This window comes from Fulmarus glacialis, unplaced genomic scaffold (genome assembly GCF_000690835.1).
Source record: "Fulmarus glacialis isolate BGI_N327 unplaced genomic scaffold, ASM69083v1 scaffold1819, whole genome shotgun sequence".
Lineage (NCBI taxonomy): Eukaryota > Metazoa > Chordata > Aves > Procellariiformes > Procellariidae > Fulmarus > Fulmarus glacialis.
In genome coordinates, this window is record NW_009232402.1 from 51,449 (window position 1) to 73,388 (window position 21,940).

The 21,940-nt window shown below is 37.6% G+C and overlaps 1 protein-coding gene across 1 annotated transcript in view; it reads right to left on the minus strand.

Moving 5' to 3' along the window:
* Positions 1–21,658, minus strand: part of CIB2 (calcium and integrin binding family member 2) — a 45,240-nt gene extending 23,582 nt beyond the window's left edge. Inside the window, exons 1-2 of the mRNA XM_009584871.1 lie at positions 21,608–21,658; positions 11,735–11,769 (exon numbers count right to left, since the gene is read on the minus strand). Of these exons, the coding sequence (XP_009583166.1) occupies positions 11,735–11,769; positions 21,608–21,658 (86 nt within the window). The remainder of the gene's footprint in view (positions 1–11,734; positions 11,770–21,607) is intronic.
* Positions 21,659–21,940: the final 282 nt, after the last annotated feature.

Here is a 21,940-nt window from a genome sequence, read left to right on the forward strand (position 1 = left end):
TTCCAAAACCAACATACACTATGTTGCACAAGCTCCATTATCCTTTGTAATAAAACAAAAAAAAACCCCAACCAACCAACAACAGAAAATAGTAACACCTTTTCCCACTGTAAGTTCTTTATGCTAGAAAGATCTTCAGGGACACCACGCACTGTTTTATGACAAACTAAGCACTGGATTGCCAATCTCTCAAATGACCAGGTTTTGTAGAAAACAGGTAGAAAAGTAACAGAGCTGCCTCAGCCTCTTACAGGATTCTGAGAAAGCCACATATCACAGTGAAACACACTCCCTTTTGCATGAGTTTCAGCAACACTTCTGTTTACTTGAGTAACCTACATTGCACTGGGTATTTACTTTTTGGCAACGAAACTGGATGCATTTCTGATCAATTATTCTATAACACAATGTAAAGATCAGTAGACATAAGGGTTATTTACACCCATAATCCTCCTGCCTTTACGCAATACATCACTACATCAATTTGTCATATCACTGCCATACTTGGACCAAGTACTATGACCAATACTGTGAGTCGGACTCAGTAATCATCTCCCAAATGCTGCACCAGTTAGCACTGTACAGATTACTGACTGTTCTGACACGTCTCTCAATAACATTAATTACTAACTGTAAATAGAAAAGAAAAAAACGTCTACGGTAAAGGCTCTAGTATTTCTCCTGTTCTTATAGAAGTAGAAGGCACTTCAGATGACTTGAACACATCAGGAGCAGTTGTGACCTAGAGAGGAAAGGCTTTTTGTCCTTTTACTCAGCATGCCCCTCAAAACAAGAAGCATATCTGTAAATAACCTAAAGCTGCTTTAGCTATCTGCCCTAGTCACAGAAACACTTATGTCTTGTCAGGCGAGCAACCTAAGGTTTTGCAGTGCTGTCTGAACACATATAGATTTGGAAAGGCTGGCATTACCACGTACAGACCATTATGTATATTCAGAAGCCCAGGACCTGCAACCAGCCTCACTGTCTTTGCAGTAGTGACTACAGATCCTGAAGTGATATTTGCTTCAGAAAATTCTTCTGGATGCATGCAGAAGCATTTTCCCTCTCTTTGTTGCCAGGATGCCTTATTTACTCTGCATGGAAGAAGGAGAGGAAAAGCTGGCAGTGATGCAGTAGGTACAGTATCTACTATTCCATACTGCTCGCTTCTGTAATTCTACTGCTCGCTTCTGTGATTCTAAACAATGAAGACTTGTTGCTTATAAGTTAGGTAACTAGCAAGTGTTGTGTTTGCAAGTGTGCAGAATTGTAACTAGTATAAACCTAGTGTATCCTGGAAGCATTGTTAGACTCTAGTGAAGAGTAACCTTGGAAAAGAGAACCATAAACAAACGTGGTCCAGACGTGGCTTGGAGACAAACCTCGACCTTATAAGGAAAGAAAAGAAAAAGTTCATGAAGAGGTCACTACCCTGCCGACAACCAGAGACCACCCGAGACCCTCAAGAAGACCCTAAAGGTTTGTCTAGGATGTGTCTAGGATGATGTAATATTATAATTAGTTCCCAGAAATTTAATGAATATGTAAAAGAGAAATTTAAAATATGTATGAAGAGTATGGATATAAACAGAAATGTAATTAGACCAGGTGTGCTTGATTTGTGGCAAGTCCACCAAGCACCCAGGCCTGAATAAAACAGTATCTCTCCTGAGCATGTGGAATTGGTTACTTGCACGCCAGGCACGAATCCGCTTTTCGGACAACAGCAGTGTTTACTAGTGTCTTCCTTCCCACAGATGAGAGTGTGCAAGGGAATGTAGTGGCAAATTTAATGACGAATTTAATTTATTGATGATGCCCTGTCCCCACAGATTTTGGTATATGTTTAAGCTAAGTGTACTATATCCAAGGATTAAGGCTGTGATTCTGTATCAGTTTAATCAGTCTAAACCCAAACTGCTGATCTGCCCTTCCAGAAATTTCAAGCCCACTCACTTCCCTTGCATAAGTGCTAACACTTAAGAAACTGCAGTGAGGTTCAGGGAACTGATGTGTTTGAAAATACAAAAGTTTTCACAGTCAGCTCCTTGAGGTAACTGATGCAGTTGCAACAGCAGCACTGCCTGTGCAGGTAAACGGGGGTATACTTTTTCTACTGAATTAATCAATTAAATAAGGGCAGAATAAGACTTACCCCTCTAGGCAGCAGAAGTTTTTAAATCAACTCAGCTCAGCTGCCCATTAACCAGTGAAAACCAAAAAAGCTGTGTTCAGAAAAAACACACACACACCATAGTATTGCCTCCACAGCCTACTTTTTGTTTATGCTAACTTTCATTCTTCCACTTGGGAGTATTTTACATGGTAAAAAACGTGGGTCAGATTCTGCCCCCACTTGTCAAGGGAGTCAGCAAGGGTGACACTTTGTGGGTATTTGCTGGACACTGCTTGACCGGAATGTCTCCAAACTCATAACGAGCCTCCAGCTATAACGGTGTAGACCTGAAAAAAGAGATTTCCAAGCTTACACCCTGCAGCGATTGTTTTAATTTGCTATTAAGCTTTGAGAGAAAGTCAGATTGTACCCAAGGTCACCAGTGGGTGTGTTAAAACACAGAGCAGCTCTTCCTTGGCTTGATATACATGAATCACCACCCTTAAATGTAGTGACAACACATCACAGCTGGCTGGACTGCCTTTGTAATAAGAACTCTGCACTAAAAGAGCACTGAAAACAAGAGATAAAAGCTTGTAATGGCTCATTGATTAGAAATAAGTAGAGGCTTTAAAGTGGCCTTTACAACCTAGTAAACATCTCACCAACTCTGGTCCTGCCTTCATAGCACCAGTCACTTGATTTATGTTGTGAAGGAAAAACATTTTTATTCAGCAATATATATCCTATTTATTCCTAAATAACAGGAATGCATTCAAAGACTTTACCATTACAATCAAGACCATCTCAAAGAGTAAATTCTAGATTGCTCTGCATATTCACAGAAAACAAATAGCGAAATGGCTTTACGGGAACAATGAAGCAAAGCAGTGAGTGCTGATGGACAGTCCCACAAGGAGTTCATAGGAGTTGTGGCATGACCTGTCCGGAGACTGACTATACAGAATGGAATAAACTATGACAGCAGCACGTCCAGAGAAGCACTCTGTTGCTGTGCAGTTGCACTTTCAGTTATTCACCACAATCAAAGCTATAGGCTTTTGTCCAGATGCCAGAGTTGAAAACAGCTGAAACAGTTGAACAGCTGCAGAAGGACTTCTTGTAATATGCAGAGAAGAATTCACCACTCCAGAGACCAGCAGGAGCACTGACAAGTCTACCCATCGCCCTGGAAATGGACAGATCTGAGCAATCAGCCCTTCTGAGCCTCTGGGGACATAGATGGCTGGAAGCAAAAGAAGCAACAGCATTCAAGATGGGATTGCACAGACTGCAGGAAAGAATGCATCATGCTGACGCAAAGGCAATGATGGGAACTGATTTACAACTGATGCTACAGAAGCTGTAGCTCCCTACCGATGCAAATTGAGGCATATGAAAATACACGTGTATTGAGAGGTGTATGAAAATACACGTGTATTGAGAGTATGCGTTGAGGTGCACATACTCTCTTGTCCTATAGTGCTATTATTGCAGATGGACAAATGTGTGATCTGAGAGCTGGGAACAGGTCCAGGCAGACCTGTATCCATAAGTCTGCCACACACAGAGAAAAAGTTGCCATAGCTCAAAGAGAAAGAGGTTCTCCAATCTGGGGATGAGAAACTGAGGAAGGTGGGGCCTTCAGGGCTGTCTGCAACTGATAAGGAAAGTACTTTCGGGTCTCAGATTTCTACCATACATTCACAAACTGCTTTTGCAATGACAGTTAAATGTTGCACATGGCAACTAAGGCATAAATCTCTGTGCTGCAGCAATTCCTCAGTGAATTATCGCCTCCAAGGACTGCAACAGTTTAGAACAGTCTCTTAGAGAAAGGGGTCTACTATATGAAGCTGAAACCAAAATGATAGCCTAGCAAAACAGGTGCAACCTGACTAAAATATAATAAAGGAAAGCTTTATGGTACAGGAGATGCAGGAATTGTCTAGAAGCTTTTTTTTTTTTCATTCCTAGAGGATACATAAACATTGTTAACAACAAGAATAGAAACATAATTAACAAGATCAATAGCAGTTTCAGGATATATGTTCTGCCTGTATGTAGTTTCTTGCACAAAATTCAGGAAGATTCCCAAGGGTATAGAGTTCCCCCAAAACTTATTCTCTTGGCAGACGCTTTTTTCCCCCCAAAGCTGACAATATGGGAATTTGCCCTTTCTGCATACAAACTCCAAACTTTTTGAAAGAAGGGATGTGTTTGAAAAACAGAAGCTGTGTTCTAACCCTTCCCTCCATCTGCATAGCAACTTGCTCCACAGGGAGATGAATCTCAAGCAGTTTGCTGCATTTGCTCCCTTATAAGGAAGGCTTTCCAGACACTTGGAGGAAACCACTGCTTACCTCCCCAACTTAACTCTCAGGCAGGTTTCAGATTTAAAATCCAGCATATAGCTGGATTGGCTAGAAGGGCTCCTCGGCACCTCACCTTTCACCCGTCAAAAACATGCCAAGAAACAGGCAGAGAAGGCAACAGAATTACTGATTTTCTTCTACAAAATGGTTCAAAGGTTTGTGGACCGACCAGATGGTGCCCAGCTTGGTGATTTAGTGCCATATTCCCCCAGCAGTTGTCTAGCTAGGTTAAGTCAGTCTCAAGCTACACAACTTTAATTTACAGATTTTGTGCTTTTTGGCTAGGACAGACATCCAAGAATACCTGTGTTTGAATGCTTGGGTATTTGCCAAATTGTACTAGTCTACAGGGAGAAATAGAAACAGATGGGCTGGCTAGCAGATAAGCATTATTACTGGAGTAAAAGCTTGTCTGCTAGAAAATCAGACAAAACTGAGTCAGAGAAATACTGCCTTATAAGAGATAACTCAACCATTTGTTCCCATTTACAATCACAAGAGAGGCAAGTTATATAAACAGATTCATTGCTATGAATAAAGTGTTTTTCCAACCTTTGTTCATATGTGATTTTTTCCTCTTATTCTTGTTTCTCTCTACTGGACATTTTCCAGTACAACAAATCTTTTTTAAATGGTGATGCCCAACCTGGACAGTCTATTCCTAGTGAGGTCCCAACATTCCCAATGGGAATTCCCCCATTTTATATACAATGCTGAGATTATTGCATCCTAGAACTACATTTCCCTTTTTTGCAAGAGCATTGAAGGGTTTTGTGGGTTTTGTTGGTTTGTTAAAATTATGCTCACTTTGCTTAGATCAGCTAATCCCCTGCCCCATTTTTTTGCTACATTGCATTCTGCGCTTGCAAATTTTCCTCAGTTCTTTGTACTTGACTGTGTGAATTTCCTGTCGCTCATTTTGGTTCTAGTAATTTCTCTAATATATTGAGCACTGTTGAAGAAGCTAATCTTGATCTTCATAGTGTCTGCAACCCTCTTCACCTCAATGTTTCTTACCATTCTCACAAATTTTCTAAGTATGTTCAATGGTACCTTAGCCAAGAGGTTAGCGCACTTACACAGGTAGAAAAGGACTAATACATACAGGAATATATAAAAGGCTTTATCAAAATAAAGATACATTTCTCTTCTCTTATCCACAAGGGCAGCCACTCAGAGGAAGAGATTTGCTTTTAACAAATCCACAGTGGCTGCCTCTAAGCACGTATTATGTTCTGGGCACTTACAAACTGATTGTCTACCAGTGTGTTCTGGCATCTTTCCATACAGCAAAGCTGTGTCCCACAGTTATACACACTGGTCTAATTTCCACATTCTCCTTAAGAAAAGTGGGGCATGTTTTCAAAGCTCTAACACATACCTACCAACGAAATCACTAACAACTGTAATAATTTGTCAGCTGTCCTGTAAGTATTTTAGATAATGTTTTGAGTCAATAATAACATAAATATGTCTACATTACCCAACATTCTTTAACACGTTCTTGACCCAGGCCCATGAGTAAATCCTCTCAGTTGTGTTAAGCGCTTCTCAAAATTAACCATCTTTATTAAAGACTTAAGAGTGTATTTAGGTTTTCTGGTGATAACCAGATATCAAACACTGATAATGACCTACGGTTTCTATTTTTCTCTTTCACCAGGCATGCTTGCCACTGCTGCAGTCTAACTTACTTTCTTTTTTTCCTAGATCCATTTTCATTATTCTGTGTTCATTTCTTCTTCACCTTAAATTCATGATTTCTACTATTTCCTGATAATTTGCAAATTTAGACTCAGATGATCAATCAAGAGAATGTGTCCTCAACCACTTTGACCACAGCCTGCGTTTACGTTGGCTTAAGTTGATGCTGGTACCGAAGTCTTACACACTAAAGTTAGACTAAGCCAATCTAACACCTTACTGGTACTGAAATGCTAAGTCTTGCTCTCCTCTCCTTTCCTCATTTTCAGTTGCATTTGCTCGCTCTGGATCTTGTGCCAGCTTTAGCACTCATTTGATCCCTCAGAGAGCTGATTCAGCTCATTAAACCAGCAGAAAATAGATTTTTTTGTTGTGTGGGCTTTTTGATGGGCTACTTTTTCTGTAGGGACAGATAAAAACACTTAGCCCGTTTCACCTAATTGCAATCTCATGCTGGTTTACATCAGTTTAAATCGATCTAAATTGGAGCTGCCATATTCATCCCTTCATCCCCACCTCCACAACTGTGCCCCTTCCCTTGTGTTCTCACTAACACTCATGCCACTAACACTGGTGAGCCAGCCAGGGTGGCTGACTTCAGCCAAAAAACTATTCCCTTTTTTTTTTTGGTAAGGTTACTCCTTGCTGGATTGTCTCATTGAACTTTGCAGCTGCACAAGAAATTCAGTTCAGCCTAAACAGAACTGGACCTGCACTTCCTTCATATCACATCTGAGAACATTTTGCAGTGCATAAAGAAATGCACAATAGTACTTACTTCCCTCTTAACTGAGGTGGGGACATGCTAAATCAGTAAGTGCTAATTAATGAGGGGGTCATAACCCATTTTACTCCCACTCAAGTAAAACTTCACCTCAGACATGCAGAAATACCTCTTGATTCTACGCTACTCATTAGACAGCAATTTGTATTCAATAGTTTACATACAGTAAATAAAAGCTATTGATTGTATTACTATCTGCCATATCATAAACTGAGTATGGATAGAGGTTCCCAATAAGCAGAAACATCACACTGTGAGGATAAGGCAGAAGATGAAATACAATGATTCCAAGTGACTATTCCTTCTCTCATGATTTTAGGCCTTTACAGAACTACTCCCATGATTTTATTCTTCTAAGCATTTTACAACCAGACATTAATATTCAGCTTTGTATAGTGTACTTTTCAAACAGAGCATCTGTTTTTCACCTCCATCAACCTACTCTCTTACCCAAGAATATCTATTTTTCACAACCATATTCTAAGGTTGCACTGTTTCTCATAAATATTTTAGGTTTTGCTCTTTTTGATACAGATAGGGTGCAAAGTCATGCAGGCAATGGCTCCCTTATCTCCCATACACAGCCCATAAGCAGACAAGTTTTCTTTAGCCTAACATAAATAATGTAATTGTGTCTAAATGCATGTTTGTTCTCTTCTCAGGAAATAGACTGTTTCCTTACAACTTCAGTTATGAAATACAAAACGTATTATTAGGCTTTCACAGTACTCAAGCTGAGGTCCATTACATGTTTTTTATTGGAAGAAGCTACACTTCTATTTCACAATAAATTATAACAACTTTGGGTGTTATCATTGGCATCACTCATGCCCTTTATGTTACTGAAGGGAGAAAAGCAAACCGAGACAAAATTCTTTATTTACATTTCTATGCTTTTTAGAGAAACAGCACTTACTAAAAAAAAAATTAAAAAAAAAAATCTATCAGGGTTTTTTTAACTTAAATACTATTTGCCACATTCAACACTTCACTGTTTTTTAATTGTTCTATTTAAATGACCAGGTCTACCAGGTGACAATAACACCTCTCAGAGATACCATAAGCCTAAAAAAAAAATTCAGAACAGCTTTTTCTCTACTGTAAAATGCAAAAGCTACAACTAAGTTCACTTTTAACACGCTGCATGTAAAAATAGTTCAAATTATCCTTGCCAGGCAGAGCTTGCCATCTAAACAGACAAGACAGAAGAAGTATTATCTTCATACCTAAAAGGCACAAAAATATTAAGTGTAGGTAACACAGACAAATTACAGTGGCAATTTGTCAAAGGTGTTCTGTTGCTTACATAGACTAGTGACAGAGTAAGAAAGCAAACAGGAGCTTCCAATTTCCCAGTCCCTATCCCACCCATAGTCCCCATGTCAAACTTTTAGATAGAAAAGCATCCACTTGTTCTTGAATAGCAGGAGAATCTTTTCCACAATTCAATGCTGCTTCTTTTATCATCAAGTCCTATGAATTACAGTGACCTTCTCTACTCTGTGTCACACTTGCCATGCAAGGGAAAAAAAGATTACAAATCATCCGTCTGCAAATGTAGTTTCAAATTACACAGTTTTGAAAGAGATTCATGTAGCGTTCTGTCTAGCACTGTGGAATTTGTAGTACTGTGCAATCTGCCTAAATCAAAGGGGAAATAAAGATCCATTTCTACTCAGATATTCCTTTATGCTGCCAATAGTCCTGCAGGACAATGGAGTGCTCTTACTGAAATAAATTGTGGCCTGTTTTTACCATTACCAAAGGTCCTGTGTGCAATACAGTCTCAGGTTTTGGATATGGCATACACCAAAAATCAACCCCAGAATACTGTTATATAAAAAATATTTGCAAATCCAGATCACTTATTGTTGTCATTTTTAGAATGTTCTGAAACCTTGTCTTCAGTGCCCTGGTATCAAACTTCAACATAAGGTTTATCTCAATCTCACATGTCAAGAAAAACTGAAGAATGCATGTGAAAGTTTTATGACATTTCCATACAGGAATCTCTTCATTTCAGCCAGTTTTTATCTGCTTGTCAAAGCCGCACATCACAAACTCGTTCTCTACATACAAGTATTTTTTTATCCACTGCAACCCAGAAAAAGAGAAGAGAACTTGCTGACTCTTTATTTCATAGCCAGATTTTGCAATACTGTAAATTCCTGTTTGCCTACCATATAATGGCATTTTCTGGTTTCATTACTTTAGAATATCTTTTCTTGAAATCTGCAATGTATTTTTCAAAGCACACTTTCTGTATTTTCTGCTATTCAATTTTTTAATTGCACACGATGGTTCAAATTTACAGTTTGGAAATGTTGTTTTCCAGATTAAAAAAAAGTTTACCTATTCAGATTCAGCAGTTTCCTAATTACAACTTCCATGGAGATTTTTATTCCTTATTTCCTTTCTTTCATCAGCATTTTACAGTTCTAAGTCCATTCTTCCCCCACCAATGCTACAGTCTTGCTATAAAATTGGTCACATTTTATGTCGTATTCTTTAAATTGGGCCTGTACTGCACAAGTTTTAGGCTTCCTATTTGTCCGTAAATTTTTCTCTAAATGTATTTTAGGTGTACAAGTACCAAAATCAGTCACTTTTCTTCTTGCAGTAGAAATCAATGATTCTTTCAAGCTAATTCCAATATTTCCTTAGAGATTATCCCAAAGGAGAAAAAGAAATTACTCCTAAGAGCAAGATGATATAGTATCACAGTTTACAAATCACTTCCCCTGGAAGGGTCCAAATTCACCGATTAGATCAGGTATTCAAGTTAAGGTTCTCTCTGTTGCTTTATGTAAAATGTAAAATCCTTAATTCGTAATTATTTCCCTCAGAGGAACACAGTACAAACACAAGTAATTCACTGCTTATAAAGCTTTTAACAGTTTTGAGTTTAAAGGGGATTTTAGAAATATAAAGCAATTTTTTCAGTTTATCCAATCCAAACAAACTTATTTCAGAAGTTATGTATCAAGGTAGCCCTGTGAAATGGAAGAACAGTATTCGCTGATTTTTAAGAGACTTAGAAGGTGGCTAAAGGTCTGTTCTATGCAGGAAATTACACTAAAGCTTAGGGATTTTTTTTTCTGGCTATATAATGCATGTATCTGAGATTTGGGGGCTACACAGGGACATCTTTTATTCCTTATTCAACTGCTGGAACTAACGACAGTACAGGAATATCACCGAATCACTTCTGATGTCTAAACCACAAAGTCTCTGTTATTTGGACTCACAGCTGCTTTTCTGAATGAATTGCGATGACAAATTCTGTTATTGCCAAAGTCAGTGTTCTCAAGCAGAACCAACAACGTTGCAGCCCTGACAGAACATACAATGACCATTCATTTTTATTTAAGCTGCACGACTTTTTGTAGGGTACCACAAACAGAGAATGACACCTCTTTATAGCTAACAATTATGCGTCATTCCTAGAGGTTGGCAGGTGAGGAATGCTTTGCTAAAGAAGTTACATCCATGCTATGGTAATTCACTTTTGTGAAGCCTTGACTCGCTTTGATGACACCAGTTTCTATGTTGGAGCCAGCCTGCATTAAGCTTAGCTTATCTTTGGGCCAGCTATCACCCACCCACTGCACACATATTCTGACTCATTCACACCATCATGCATCATGAAAATGTACTCCAACAATGTGACTAAATTTTAAACCATAACAATTATATAAGAGGGACCTGGACCAAATTAAATCCTGGCTTAGGTGGTGGTATTGCAATGTTCTTGCTGCACAGTGGTCTCAGAGATGTTGTGCACTGCTGAGGTCTGAGTGCATCATTTCTCTGTGAGTAATGAGAACAAGGTATGCAATAAGTTAGCTGAAATACCACCCCTATTTTTCCAGCAAAAAATAAAGCACCCCACTCAAAGCCATGCCATTAGTTTTTGCCTTGACAGAGTCACTGAACATCAGTCTTAGTGAGGTTTACAGCAACAGAGCAAAGGCAAAGAACATTTCTCTAAGAGACTATGTCTATTTTTGATCTCAAAGCAGTTCCCAGTGTTTATGAAAACATAAGAAAAGCTTCTTATGTCTGAGAAGCTATTCAAATTTGAGAATCCTGAAGCATTATGAGCTCCTAGGTCTAGATACATACCACACATTTATTCTCACTCCCTAATGGGGCAAAAATCCTCAGGAAAAACAGATGTATTGACAGGACAGGGTTTATGTCATACTTTTACAGATCGTTAATCTGAATGGTTACAAGACCAAGAATCCATGGCAGGATCCAGGTCAAGAAGTCAGCGTATACCTAGGCAGAAATTAATTCAGTTTGGCTCAATCTATTACTACCGCAAAAAATCAAGTCCCTTCTATTGCAAACAGTGATCCCTTTCCGTAGGGAAAAACATCCTCAGCGCTCTGCAGTTTAAGTTCCACCAGTTTTCCCCACACTTAAGTCCATACCAAAACCTGTACTGACTGAAGGATGTGTCCTCATTGGTATAATTGAGCAGAAAAGCAGCAAACTCCTTTCATAAAAAGGACTCTCAACTGTTCAATGGCTTATCCCTAGAAAAGTGTATGGTATTGACATTAAGCTAATCACTATCTGTCTCCTTATACACATTTACATATTATAAGCTTATCTTGAGTCCAATCCTACACTCATTCATTCATGCAAAATTACTGGCTTTACTTGGTTTCCTCACAAGTCAGAAGAAAGACTTAGTCCCTTCCATACAAATCATGAAGGAAAAATTTAATACAATTTACTTACCGAAGGATTTCTTTCCGAGTGAAGAACGTGCAATCCTGTTAAAAAACAGATGTGTTATTGTACTACAGAAATATTGAAAACAGCTGCAAAGAATTATTTTTCAACCTTTTGGAAGGAAACTCAGATCTGGCAGAAAAACATTAAAGATGCCATTTGTGTACCATCTGCTTTTGACTCAGAAAGCAATATACGCTATAGAATAACTGAAATATCATAAGGACAGGGCTAACAGTAAAAAAAAAAAAAATATTGTTAATGTGAAATTTCAGGAGAAAAAAACCCAGCTTGCTGAAATACTTCTCCACTGTGGCATGACCAGAGCAGAAACAAAATTAAATCAAAAAAGTAAGGTATAGGCCAAAAACATTCAATAAATGGATTTAGAAAGCTGTAAATAACAAACAGATGAAGAAAACTATCTTCTAACTTGGAGTATTCCTCTATTAGAGACAACTGATTTAATAATAAGAGTCATGTACTTATTTATTCATTATTCACTCTTTTTGCTAACAATTACTTTGCATTGTGGTCACTTCGGCAAAGCCTGCAAACTCCTGCATGTTAGGAACATGGATAAAAGGACAGTCCCTGCTCCAAACAGCAGGCAAACTATTCAGCTTTCCCTGTGGTATCACAGAATTTGAAATAACTTACTAGAATGTAAAGTAGAGCTGGCTGAACATGGAAGAAGAGCTTACAAGCATTCGCTTGCATTCTGAATGGCTCTGTGGTGGGACTGCATTTACACTGGTTTAATTCACTCTTCATGAACATCTGTGTTTTGCTAGAAGAATTCACACACTTCACAAAAGAACCATAATATGAGCAGTGAAATAGTTTGCATTTCATGTATTTCTACATCAGTCACAAAACAAGTTATATTTTCAGGTGCTGTGAGGAACCATAATAATCAGTCCCATCCCATTAACAGAAATATCCCCTAATCCCCACTATATTATCTAGTATGCAGGGCAAATTCTGCCCTGCATCCAAAACTAGGAACACTGGTGGCAATGAAATATTGGATGATCCGTTTAGAACACTGTTCAGGTCATAAATTCAGAGAATATGCATCTTCTTATGTTACAGCTAGTGACTGATGAGGGTGTATATATAAGGAACAACCAAACCACAAAATTCTTCCTGATTATCCGCCTCTCTCACAGGCCCATGTGATGTGGCAAGGTATTTGCCTAAGAATTCAACTCTTAGTGGTATTCCTCCTTTAATGTAAACATATTTAAAATATATCATATTTTTAAATATGATAACAACATCAGACTTGGTAAGTCATACTTAAGAGTACATACAACTAGTATGACTCCCCCAGTCCTGCTCTTCAGTCAACTAGTGAAAAAGCATTTCCTTCCTAAGCTGAGACTTATTCTGGCTAAATGCCTGCTTCTTCCAAGGAGGGGAAAAGCAAATGATCACAGCTAACTGAAGCAGTCAAACAGCTTGTCCAGGTATCCAGGTATGCTATCAGTCCTGCATGGTATCAATTATTGAGTTTGCTTGCTCTCCTCCATATAAAGTGGCAGGAGAAGCAGCTCTTCCTTTAGTGTATTGTGTGGCAGAATAGTGTTACAAGGCACAATAGGAAGCACCTTGTGAGCTGCTGACACTGATGTCACATTGTCTGGAACTGCACAAAGTGAAATAGGAGCCAGCTGGTTAAGTCTTCATTAATTCCAGCACATTCAACACTTATGGTCAAACTGTCACTTAAGGATGCTTCATTTACTAACGAAAGGCAGGTGCAATCTCACAAATAACTGTAACCCTCAGCAGCAATCATCCTGTAATTATATAGGCTTGAGAAAACAACAGACACTGTTACTTAACTAGAAAGCTGTCAGGGGATTGATATGCAAATGGAGATAAAGATGAAAAAGAAAAGTTACCCTTTACCTTCCAGAAATCATGCAAAAACACCATTGGAAGACACATTAAGAGGTCAGATCATAAACCTTTTTCGCTGAAGGGCCACCTACTTTTTTTTTTTTTTAATCTGAGCCACCTCACATCTTTGACAACAAACACTATTGTCTGCCTTTTTTTTTGTTTTTAATCAAACAAAATTTTTACTAATATAATCTAAAAAACACTGATACTGGAAACCTTTATAACAAAAGTAGTTTCAAGTATCTTCCTGACCACTGTTACTGACTGACTGCAGTATTCAATTATGCCTGCCAATTACATGGAATTGTGTGTCAGGGATGAGGGGTGTCAAAAAAATTTACAGTGGTTTCACAGAACACTTGCAGAGATCTTAAAGATACTCAGGGTCAGAGCATCACAAATTAATTGTGAGCTGGCCTATACTTTTGATCCACAGCAAGATCATACACACCACTTAAGAAATGCTTTACCATTAAGAAGCCTGTCCGGTCTCAAATGGCAAATGTAAAAGCCATGGCTCCAAGCTATCTCTGAAAGGGAAGTCTAGCCATCTCTTTTCTCTCAACTTCTTATTTCTGCCTCTTCCTTTATGCGGACTTCACACCGATGAGTAGTATAACTGCATCAGAGACCTCTGAAGGAAGGAACTAATGTGTTTGGAAACTAACCTAGCAAAAATGGATGCACTTCCAGCTTGGATCATTTCCTTTTAGTGGCTTAGAATATAGCGTCAGTAGTGCTGGTACAAGAGATGAAGCTAAAACAAGTATCTATTGATGGTAGGAAAGAGGTGCAGGACTGCCCTTTTTTTTTTTTTTGAAAGCACAGCCCTAAGTTAGATTAAAGTCACAATGGAACAAGGGTCTAAATAACGTAATTACATTTTCTAGTTGCTGGAGCTCCAGCAATTTAATTCCAATTTAATTAAAGACTTTTGGCCAAAGAAACACTGAGGTGAATCATCCCATTTTCTTCTGGCTATTTCAGTCATACAGAAAATACACAATGATGAACAATAAATAGTAAACTAACATGTTAAATTAACTCCCTCATAAGGAAAGGTAAAGTGGGTCCTGAAAAGCATTTGTGATTTATGCGTGATGGCATTCATCTTCCTTCAAGCCAGAGATACCATGGAACACATTTGCTATTATGTGGACTGTATTTGAGTTTATTATGAACTTAAAAAGCAACCTGTCTATTCTGTCTGGACGCTAAAGCCACCGGGAGTCCTGCTAGAAAAGCACAAACTAAATACTGAAATAAATGTTACCAGAGTTTTCATAATTCTTATCAGTTCAGGATTTCTGGTAAGAATTTATCCTGAGAATTGCTGCTTTTATTTCTAATGTTATAAAATGGCCTGAAAAACTTCTGCTAACAGGAGGCCCCTTGTGGGTCTTAGGTTATCTAGAACAGAGGCTTTGCCTTGAAAGGTCACCTACTCCAGCCCCTGAGAAAATATGTGCTCCTTTTCTAAGATAAACTGTCCCACTAGGTCTGTCCTTGTGCCCTTAATAATCAAGTTAATTAGAAGTCTGACAAAGGATCACTGCTGGTTTTTTGGACGTAAGATACCACTTACGTGGATAACTGCAGATTTGTTTAACTTCCTTATGTCTAGCAAAGTGAATAAAACAAAGCAAACAGAAAATTTCCCATTGATTTCAATGAGATCATTAGCTTGTATAATGGGACTTGGTTCTCAAATTTGGCATTTAGGTGGCTTAACTGGTTCTTAAAATATTTTACAGAGAAAAGAGTCAGATAGTTGGTGCATTTAGGTTCCATGGGTGGCTTTGCTCTTGGCTCGTAGTGTGACTTTCTGCAAGTCACTCAACATTGCTTGCAAAGTAGGATTAATGGTCTCTGCTTTTAAAATTTACTTTATAAAAGAGCAGAATGTACAGACTGTTAGAGTTTTATTCTTTGATTTCCTATGTCAGGTGAATGCAGGTTTAGGGCAAAACGGGAACAGACTGAAACATGGTAGTCCAGTACCTTTTCCACTAGTCTGCAACACTTTACTGCAAACTCCTAGAGTGGTTCTGCTTAATGTTTAGTTCTACAGGGATTTGAACGAAAAATAGGAATGGAGATAACTGTGCTGAGAATGCTGATACTTAACTTTACGTAAAGTGTGCATACGCAAGCATAACATGAGGTATGGCTCCAGAATCAGATCACATGTAATTTGTTCTGTTGGATCTATTGCCAATACCAGAGCGCAGCATGCAGTTTATGAATGGCAGCAGAGTCCACTGAAGGAAAGATTATCGCTTACCACTTTTAGAAGCAAATATCATTATGCATAAAGCACAGTTTTCAAATAAAACTAATTTCACATAGATAAACAAAACACTTCTCTACAGAAAAGAAGAAAAACTGGAGAAAGGAACAATAGAATGAGAATAGCAATGCTCAAGTATGCAAAGCTACTGTGAAAGAATATTTCTTAAACCCATTAAATGCATATTTCTCCTCTAAGACAATACATATATAATTTTGCCTTTTATATGTATAGTTTCATAAGGGCAGGTTTATTCTGATCCTGCAACAGCACCACTGGAAAGTTTTATAAATAAGGAAGTAATATAAAACAGTCTTAGCAATACAAAATCACTCCAAATTAGAAAAGCAGTCTCAAACAAAAGCCAGCAAGCCACAGGCAAAGTAAACCAATGACTAACAGGAATTTTGACAATATCCTCAAGGCAAGAGAGATTAGATTCATACAGCTATCTTACTGACGAGCTTTTAATAAATGAAAAGTACCGAATGCTGCAACATTTTAAATGTTAATATTTCAAACAAATTACTTCAGAGGTTTCATTTTTAAAATCACAAATGATGTTTTGTACTGTGCCAAAAGTACACAATGTGTATAAGAACATTTAATCAAAACACCATGAAAACATCATCCTATGAAGTAATCAAAAAGGTGCTGGATAGAAGCAAATGAACTTTCATATAAGATCTACTATTAACTCTATTCTGGTAACATTTTACAAATGCAGTATTTTTATTTTAGTTGCCATACAACTGGTATAGAGTTGTGCAAGACTGAGTCAGCAAGATACTTATGTATTTTCATCACTGTACATATATATAAAGAGCTACTGGAAGTCAATGACACTAGCACCAGTCTTTAAGTTGCATAGCTGTGCAAGTACTTTAGCAAATCCAGATTCAAACACTAAAAAAATCCTGTCAGAGTTAGTATCTGCATTAGTAATAGTATTGGTAGATGGACTTTTATCTTAAAAAATGCTGTTTGCATCAGAACATCAATGGAGATTTTAATATCCAGTCTATCTTTATTTATAATCATGTATCTTTTAGAACTACAGCCAGAACAACTAAAACACCCACTGAGTTTCAGGAGGAAAAATCTGTAGCTATAAGAACCAGTTTATATATTTATACTGCAACAGGGGAGTGAAAACAGTTAGACATTAGCAAGGACTGAGGAAGAAAAACTGTCAACAACTGTAATTTTGCTCAACCTATATATGCACCAAATGGTAAAATGAAACCAGAATCTGACTAAAGGATAATTTCACAGAAACCTTGTTCCATTATTACAGCTACTTAAAATTTGCACATTAACAGCAATACTCTATCAAACTGTAAAGTACTTTTTACAGAAGATCCTGGAGAACCTGTGATGAATACACTTCCTGTATTCTTGCAAAGGGTTCATTTCCATCCAAGATCCTGATTAAGTCAAGCATAGCTTTTTAAATCAAAAGATAGGTTGATGACCTAGTTTCACTTTATAAATGGCATTTCTTGACAGATCATAACGTAACTTGTTTCATCTGGTTTTGCATCATTCTCATGAAATATAATTGAATCCCACTTTGACTAGAATTTTAATAAAAGCAAAAAAGTTAGTTCTGTAATAGACAAATTCTTGTGTAAAAGAAGCAAGTCATTATTTCATATTACTATCTTTTATTGCAATATTGCCAAGACAACAGCCAAGATAAACATCAGTTTATTTTGAGGCTGCATTAAATAATGTAGAGTAAATAATCCCATTATTGAACAAATACAAAAAGAAATGCCTTGCAATAAAAACAGTAATACCCGATATAAAATATTTATGCCCTATATTCTCTAGGTTCTATTAAGAAAAAAATTAGAATCAAATTCGTATCAAATTCAGACCACTTATTCGAGTAACCCCAGAAAAGGCAATGAGATTGATTGAACAGTGGAGTAGTTGTCCATACCCCAAGCACAGCTTCTATGCATTTCCTACTCAATATAATTGTTTCTTGGTGAGAAATACAGTGCACTGAGGCCAATATATGGCTCTGATGTCACTTTATTGTATACCTTTATTTTCTATTGCTCCAAGCATCTTTATACAGCATCACTCAAAAAAAACCCCAAAATCCCATTCATTTTCTTTTCTCATTATGAGACTTGACCTCCAAAACCTGTAGACAACTTTTATAAGCTTAATTTTAAAATGTTCTTTGATTGCAATGAAATACGTCTTTCTTGCTGATTAATACTTACCTTTTCCCTAAGACCTTGGTTAGATTTTGCATTTTATGTAAAAAAACAAACAAACAAAAAGAAACCCACAAAAAAACCCCAAAATAGTCAAGTACTCTAAGGGCAGAAAACCCCAGTAAAATTCATTTTCTTAGAAGGCTAACTTTTTAAATGAGGTGAATCTCAGTGAGGAAACCAATGTTTGCAAAAGCCTAATTTCCGAAACATTTCACTAAGCTTATGAAAATTTAAAGAGCTGCCAGCTAGAACGCTATCTTAATAACAGGTGATGTGACAAGGTGTTAGGAGATTTGCAGCTTTCCAGTCTTTCTTCAGATAATTTGCCTCTAACTATTCCGAATAAAAAAAAAAAAGCAGCTATGAGAGGTTTAATACTATCAAGTCCTATTATGCATCTCTTTTACAAACAGTTTCAACTGGCCACCCATCACCAGTCTTAATGAAGAGTATTTAAAACACTCGTCTGTTAAAAACACTGAGGTTATCTTGTGGGTGACCAGATTTACAATTTCATGTAAAAGTAAAGGTTCTGCTAAAAAGTGACTCTTCAATGTGATAGCTTATATGCAAAAAAAGTTTATACATGGGCATTTCAGAAAGTTTTAGGCAAATCAAATAAGGTTATTTTATTTCATTAATATCACATTAATGCTCTGAGATTGATGTATGCTAGCTCTTCAAGCAGGTGATTCTTCTGCAGCTTAATCTTTACTCCTGAAAACTAAAGCCACTTACATATGGTTTTACCATACTTTAAGCACATTAACTTCTCACTTTTCCATCTCATAGTGTCTCCTATGGAACAAGTGCTTAAAACATAATACATTTTAAAAAAAAAAAAAAAGAAAAAAGATTTCACTACTAAAGTAGCATTCAGGTGCTATAAGCTCAGAGCAATTTGTGTTAAAGACAAAAATGGTGGAAGTTACAACCACATAATACAATGGCCAGAAATATATTCAAATAAAGAAATTATATGTCTAACCATGAGGGGAGTGAGGTTTTGAATAGTGTTCTAATAGGAACTGTGGGGAATTAAAAAAAAAAAAATCTATTTTACAAAAAGGATTAAGTTAACTCTTTTGCTTCTACCATACTGATACTACAGACTCTGTAATCCTGGGTATTATTGTAAGGAGTACAGAACCAACTCATAGACATACAAATCCGTAAGAATTTGCCTAGTTCTCCTTTGGAAAAAAAAAAAGGATTAATCAATGATCCATTTTAAAAGTAATTTTATGTAGATGCCTGGCTGTACATTGGGGTATGGATGTGCAAAACAGTCTGTTGTGAAGTGGACGCTGGTACACAGTGTTTTACTTTAGTCCAGCGTTCAGAGGACCTGGTAACCCAACTGCTGTACCAAGAAATGAAAAACCTGCATTTAAAAAATTGTAGAACCATTACCTCATCCTCCCCTTTTCTGTTCCGAAGGAATTCCACAAAGGAAAAAGAGACAGGTAAGATGGCAAACTCCAAGTCAAACAGTTCTGTTTGTATTACAGCAACTGCATACTCCCCCAAAATGCAGTGGAGAGGCAAGAGCTCTCTGTGTGGATGGCCACAGCAGTAATCCCAGGATTTCCATGTTTAAAAGATCCAAGAGGTATGCAATAACTAATGGATCAGAGGCAAATCACCATCAAAATAAGGACTTTATATGATTGTTCACAGCATGAGGCTAATATTCCTTCCTGACAAATTCTAGAGGTTAGTTATTGTCCTGAAACTCATTATTTTATTGTACTTACCATGTATAACAAGTGCTATTACTAGTCAAAAATTATCTAGCACTATACTGATGAACTACAAGTCCGCCTGTAACAGAGAAATCCCATAAGCTGACTCAATCCACTGGGCCTAACTACTGCCAGGCTTTGAGATCAATTACCCAGCATTATGTAAGGCAGGGGCTGCAAAAGCCATTAGAGAAAGGCAATTTCTACATGAAGAGCAGTGAATTAGGGATGACATTTCAGCCCTTGCATTTGCCAGTTTATGTCAAGAAGATAACATTAATTACATTTGGATTTTGTTTTGTTTCACTGCAGTTGTCTCTGTTCTGTGTTCACTTTTATTGGTAGTAGGAAGACAGACACTGGTGTTTCACAGATCTTTGATTTCCCTCTTGTCTATTCAGCAGGGATGTAAAAAAGCCTTTTTGGATCTTAGACTACTAAGTCTAAGGCCACTAACTTAGACTAATATATTACAGTGACAGACTGCTGGTGAGGGCGAGATGTGTGACAAAGTGGAAATTAAAGAAGCTCCATTTTCACGTTGCCTACAACGGCAAGAAAAAGGCTAGGAATTTAGTAAGAGCATTTAATTTATGCCTTATTTTCAGCATGGGATAACATTTTAAAGCATATATCCCTAGCCTGACTCTGTGGTTAAATATCTACACCTGTGAAAAGTCCATGTTAGCCATAACTCCAAAGAAAATTAGCATTTAAATTCATCGTTTCTACTTCAAGGACTTGAGTCGAAGATCCAGAAGGTAAAAAGAAAGTTATTTACTTTTGTGTGCACTGGATCTGTCCCTTGGTTATCATGAGATAAACTAAATGTTAATTTCCTGCGCTGTTAGTACTGTCTATGTTTACCACTTCATGTAAGAGAACAGAGCAATGCAGCCAGCCCCGTCTGCATCTCATAATAAGTAGTCAGCTGCCTCCTCCTTCAGCACATTTCTATTTGATATATTGCCCCACTGTATTTTCAGAAACTTGTTCAAGATGCCCACTGTGCAGATAGCTTCCCGCAATCCATTTCAGTAAGATTTGCAGTGTGCTGAAACATGACTGAAAACTGGGATTTTTTTTTTTTTTTATCCTATTAAAAATTCAGTTGATGCAATCTGAAGTAAATAAAGAAGTACCAATAAGCTGCCCCTGGACATAAAATGCATACTACTTCTGTCAAGGCAAGAAACTGCCATCCAGGAGTGGATGCAAGCATAAGGATACCTATTCTGGAATTACACTAAGCATATTTCTATGACTTATCCTTAGGAAAAGTGAAGTTAGACAACACCTCCCCCCGACTATTGACAGCAAAGGTATCAGGGAAAGAAAAAGATGTTATTGCTACACTTTCTTCTTTACAAAACACTCAATAGAAAGATTCTACGAAAAACTCCCATTGTCAAGCTAGTCACCGTCTTTATCCTGCTTCCTAGTCCAGACACTGAGGATGTGACTCCTTTCCTCGTACACAGAGAAGGGAATTAAACTGAGTGTATTCAACAACCCATCCTTACAATACTGTTAACAATTGCTGGGAAGCAACGGTAAAATGAATGCATGCAGGCTACAAACAAAGTTTTTGTTCATATTCCGAAAAAACACTCCTGCGCCCCACCCACACCCGCGCCACCACAAACATATTAAGATTACTCTTTTCCTTCCCCTAATGCAAACTAAGATATCTTACCTGGTAGGCATCTAGCTGTTCATCAGTAAATATCGTTTGCTTATTACCCATCTTAAATGAGGAATTCTTCCTCTATGCAAATGCATCCCATTAGAAGTAGCTGGATTCCTCTGTATTGTAGGCATTTAGAGCACGTATACTCCGTGAATGTGCTGAAAAAATCCCAAAGCCTGCATTGAACTGGTTTTGACGGTATCTGTCCAATGAGGAAGGACACAGTATTGGGAAATCTTTACAAAGGCTTGACTTGAGTGTGCTGGGAAGGAAAGCGTTAAAATCACAGGCAGGTGTCGCCCAAAAACAGTGATGCCATTCTCCCCCTTTTCCAGATGC